This window comes from Loa loa (genome assembly GCF_000183805.2).
Source record: "Loa loa unplaced genomic scaffold supercont3.269, whole genome shotgun sequence".
Lineage (NCBI taxonomy): Eukaryota > Metazoa > Nematoda > Chromadorea > Rhabditida > Onchocercidae > Loa > Loa loa.
Window position 1 is genome coordinate 32,948 of NW_018108449.1, and position 4,968 is coordinate 37,915.

General features: G+C 33.1%; 1 protein-coding gene across 1 annotated transcript in view; it reads left to right on the top strand.

Annotated features, from left to right (window-relative positions):
- Positions 1 to 88: 88 nt before the first annotated feature.
- LOAG_12603 (hypothetical protein) overlaps positions 89 to 4,968 on the top strand; it is a gene marked incomplete at its 5' end in the record, with an annotated part of 5,844 nt that continues 964 nt past the window's right edge. Inside the window, 11 exons of the mRNA XM_020448567.1 lie at positions 89 to 226; positions 1,076 to 1,204; positions 1,343 to 1,444; positions 1,708 to 1,798; positions 1,990 to 2,208; positions 2,296 to 2,496; positions 2,885 to 3,119; positions 3,343 to 3,441; positions 3,637 to 3,788; positions 3,948 to 4,212; positions 4,458 to 4,613. Coding sequence (XP_020301301.1) covers positions 89 to 226; positions 1,076 to 1,204; positions 1,343 to 1,444; positions 1,708 to 1,798; positions 1,990 to 2,208; positions 2,296 to 2,496; positions 2,885 to 3,119; positions 3,343 to 3,441; positions 3,637 to 3,788; positions 3,948 to 4,212; positions 4,458 to 4,613 — 1,787 coding nt within the window. The remainder of the gene's footprint in view (positions 227 to 1,075; positions 1,205 to 1,342; positions 1,445 to 1,707; positions 1,799 to 1,989; positions 2,209 to 2,295; positions 2,497 to 2,884; positions 3,120 to 3,342; positions 3,442 to 3,636; positions 3,789 to 3,947; positions 4,213 to 4,457; positions 4,614 to 4,968) is intronic.

Here is a 4,968-nt window from a genome sequence, read left to right on the forward strand (position 1 = left end):
CGAAATATGTTCTTTTAACGTCATTGAAAAAATTATGTCCACTCTTATCAAAAAGAAGATTATTACCAGCTGTTAAACGATAAACACAATGGGAAAAGGAGCAAGCGATAAACAGACTGGTTTCTGGATGTATATGAAATATTTCATTAAGCCAAAATTACAACAGGAACTGGGTAGACAAGTAAAAACGATAGATTTGGTACATTTTGGACTACCTTATTGGGCTGTACGTTTTATTCTTATCACCTAATATTTACCATTAACAGTGTTGCTGGAAATGAAATTTTATAACACTATCAGCTATTTTTCATGTAATAATATTGCAGTAGTTTATTATAACTTATATATATGTGAATATATGTATGCATATATATATCAGGCTCCCTCTCTGGAATCGAACCCATATTCCGTTACCCGTTACAATCATGGTAGGCACATAAACTACCATCGAAAATTGATAAGGTAGACACTTGATAGATACGTCGCCGAATATATATGCATATTTATATATACACATCGCTGGATATATATACATATTTGTACATACATATCGGATATGTTGTCATATATTGCAACCTATTATCAAGTGAATCTGGCGATATATTGAAAATTATTACAAATTAAATCTGATACATCGAAACTTATTATAAACTAAATCTGATAACATCAAAATTTATTCTAGAATAATTCTGGGATACATCGAAAATAATTATAAATTAAGTCTGGTGATACATCGAGACTTATTATAAAATGAGTGTGGAGATGTATTAAAAATTATTACAGACCGATTCACTATTTATTGTTAATGTTTTAATTTAGCATGCATAATTTCATTGAATATAACCATTTAATGCAGTTAGTTACGCTACAGTAATTGCTTTTCCAGAATTTAACAGTTGACGACAGAAAAGCATTAAACAATTTAAGATATAGATATGCGCAGTGGTATTTTATGTTAATATAAGGTTGAATGGTATGCAACTGAAGTAGTGATGAATAGGATGACTGAAAATCAGTTATGTGCATGATGATATGGAAAATTAATATGCGATTATAACAGATATTATTTGTATAGGAATTAAGTGACGAAGAGAAGGAAGAATGGAAGGAGAAAGCGAAAGAATATAACAGGTCTGAAGCGCGACAAAATGAAAGGATGTTAAGATTGCTCGAAAATCATCGACGAAATCATCATGTTGATGAAGTAAGTTTGTTTTGGATTTTTTTGATTTCCTCCATCACTTCAAAGAACTTTAAGGTTGCTGACTTGATTACTATGGCGTAATACACACACACACTTTAATCAAATAGCAAATTGCCTTGCTTACATGTATTTTTTAAGCAAACGAATTTCGCTCAACGTTATACATTTCGCAAATTGAAGCCGTCTAATATTATGCCACCATCATGTCGTTACGATGAAATTGACCAATACTCACGTAAAGTACGCTTATGAGTGTGTTTCTGTATTTTGACTGGCTTATTTCTCATTTGGAATCGAGGATTTGTATCCGTTGATAATGCCGTCCTTTATATACATATATATATATATATATATATACATATACATGTATATGTACATATATTATCATTACTATTTTGGATTTGCTTTAATATTATTTAATTTCTGGGAATGGTATCAAATAGTTTTGAAAAATCTCACTCGCTTTCTTTTTTTTGTAGTGGAATACAACAGTAGTTTTTCAGTATTTTGCTGGAATTAATGACGATTTTGAAGGAAAGCGTGAAAATGATCGAAAAGAATTCATCGATCGCTATCAGTGGAAATTTGCACAAGGTTTTAAAAAATAATCAGTTGATTAAAGTGTAAATTGATGATGTGGGGACATTAAAGTGTAGTGAAGTATATTTTAAAAATTTAATTGGTCTGGTTTGGCTTCATTTGGTTCCATTTAATTTCTTTGCAACCATTTGGCAATCATTTACAAGTGTACGATTATTTTAAATAACAATATTTTCATGTTGCAGACCGAGAAAGCATGAAAGATTTTTTCTACGAAGCTGAGATTATAGTTGTGACGGCCAATGTTTATTGTGAAGACAGTTCGAATGAGCGAATGGTGCCATCCGAAATTTCCATATTAAAATTCAGCATCAAACACGGAATTCATGACCAGCGTCACTATATCTTAGGTTTTGCGGAACGTGAACTGTGTGAAAACTCCAAGGCAAAAGCTAAAGAAAATGGTATGCCATTTGGTTTCATCGAAGTAAGCTTTACAGTTAGAGACGCCGAGACTACTAAAGTAGGTGTTTATTCGGTTTTAATTATAGAGCAAATAACTGGATTGTTGATGGATTGGAGTAGAATGCCTGCAAATATTCGATTTGATTATGTTCAACTTTGGAATGAAATAAAAGCATTTACGGGGATAAATGGCGATGGTGTGAAACTTTTATTGCTTTCCAAAGATTGGAATAGAGTTGTCGGATCATTTGATGCTCTTTTTGTGCACGCGAATGAAAAGTCATTTTGTAAGGTTTTGAGGCAATAACATTTATTTTGTTTTTTAGTGATTGCCATACATATCTCAATGCATAATATTTATTCCTTGTTAGCTATAACGGTAAACTACAGAACACTGGCCGATTAATAACCAGTTATGAAAAGGAAAAGTGGAATCCGTTCATTCAAAACTTGTGTAATGTTTTGAATGAACGGATTCCACTTTTCCTTTTCATATTTGTTAAGAAATCAGACGGAAAGTGAAACTAATTTATTAACCTTCTGATTATCTAGTTTATAATTTGTTGTTTTACTGGTGGTTGGACTAAACGGAAAATTTTGATAGTTAGTTCTTAGCATATTTTATTAGTTCTTAGCATGTTTTACGTAATGTTTCTGTAATTAACTCAATTTCAGCTCGTATTGAAACACGTTTTGCAACTTTGGAAGATTATTTCATGGCTTTGTATGCAACGGTGCATGATACACATGTTAATGATGAAATTAAATCTGATGTCGCAATAGAAATGAGTAAACCTTGGCACCGTGCTGTGTTTTTTGATTTGATAACCTGTGATTTTCATGCTGCATTGAAATATACCGTGCAATGTCAAGCCGAGAATTGTTCTCTTTTTACTGCTCACAAAGCCGCGTAAGTTTATCCTCTAATATAAGCTTTGGGAATTAAATGGGTTTTGAATTATGGGTCTATGAATGTGTCGTTGAATTTCACATTTCTTGCTGTTGCGCTTCGTTGCCCTTTATAAATTGACAAGTTTCGTGCTCCATCTTTACTATTTGTATTTAACACGTCGGAAATTCCATTTCCCTTGGAAGGATTCATTAGAACGTATTACTTGTTATCATGTTTGTAGGTTCAGCTTCTTCACACTTTACAAGAAGCATATTTTTCCTTCATGCAGATTTACCGAACGACATGCGCCAAATAAAGCATTATTACCAGCAGTTGAAGAGTGAGTATCTTCGGCAGCAGTAAATATAAATATCTAAAAGAAAAACCAAAGTCAGATTTTCTGAAAATTCATGTAATCAATAGTCTGAAACCTTTAAATTACCAAGACTGATTTAAATTACCAGTCTTCTACAAGTGATATAGGATTTTCCGGTGTTACAATCAGTAACAATGTCAAAAATATTGTAACTTACAGTGAGAAAGATCGGATTTTCGCTGATCTAAGCCTACTTGACACTGATAGTGATACTGAATTATTTTATGATGCTTCGATTCCTTCATCATCGCTTTATGGGCAAGGTTTTCTGATGCCAGCGCCGCAAGAACTAGCACGAGGAATGTCTGAAGGTTATCAAAGTGACTCGTTTTTAAAAACTTCAAGTAAACTCAAAAAGACTTCTGTGCTCTTCTCCAAAGAAATAGGAGCAACCCATAATGTAGAAGGTATGCTGAAACCTTGTTGTAGTCAGCTTGTTTTAACTTGTAGTACTTGTCCCGCCTCTTCAGCATCAAGCCAAATACTCTCGAAAGTTAGCCAGGACAGGATTACCCCGTCAAAAGAAGGATCGATAGGATGTAGCCCGAATTTATCATCCTTCCCACAGAAGGTATCGAGATCGTCTTCACCTGATGATTTGATCCCTGAGCGAACACTTGGTGGTTTCTGTATTCCAAATGTCTATCAGACAGACTGTTCATACATACGAAGAAATCTACCACTTGTATCAACATCATCTAGAGGGATAGGAAGCCGACAAGAAAAGTCTGAAGTGTAAGGACAAATTGTTTTTTGGATTTTATTAGCACTAAAGTTTATATATGTTTGATTGAGACGTTTTTGACACTTGGCTACTTTTAACTTTATTTTACAATATTTTTTACCACTTTACAGGCTCTAATTTAATAACATCATTTTTAGAACTTAAGCTTGATTTCTTGCATGCCTGAAATTTAAACTTTTGTTCGAGTTGTTTTTTGGATTTTATTAGCACTAAAGTTTGCAAAAAATAATTGAAGAATGGCAAATCAAAAGATAACGCCAAGAAATCCGCATAGGCCGAGTCAAAGCTTGACTCGATATGAACAGAAAGTATCTGCAAATAAATTGCAACATGAGTTATCTTCTGATCCCATTCAACCGCTGATTGTTAATGGCACCGTGAGGTATATATGGTTAGTTATTTTTTAATGATCGTTTGATTTCATCCGATTTTGTCTAATTTTCGTGTATGATTTATTGTTAAATTCTTCATAGCTGGAAATAAGTTCCTTCACTTTTTTTTCGATGCAGCAATAAAAAGAATACTTTTTATTGCTGCATCGCTTATTGCATCTCGTTCCAAACTTTCCAAATAATATCACCCGAAAATTGGGGTTCAAAACATCTGGTAAACTGGAATACGAAGGATTTAAAGACATGGTAATAATTTGTAAAATTTATTAGTTTCAGCACGAATCAGAAAGCAAACGTTACAAAACCGCTTATTTTAGAGCCGGTTATTTGCAAAGGTTTGGCAATCATTTTTTT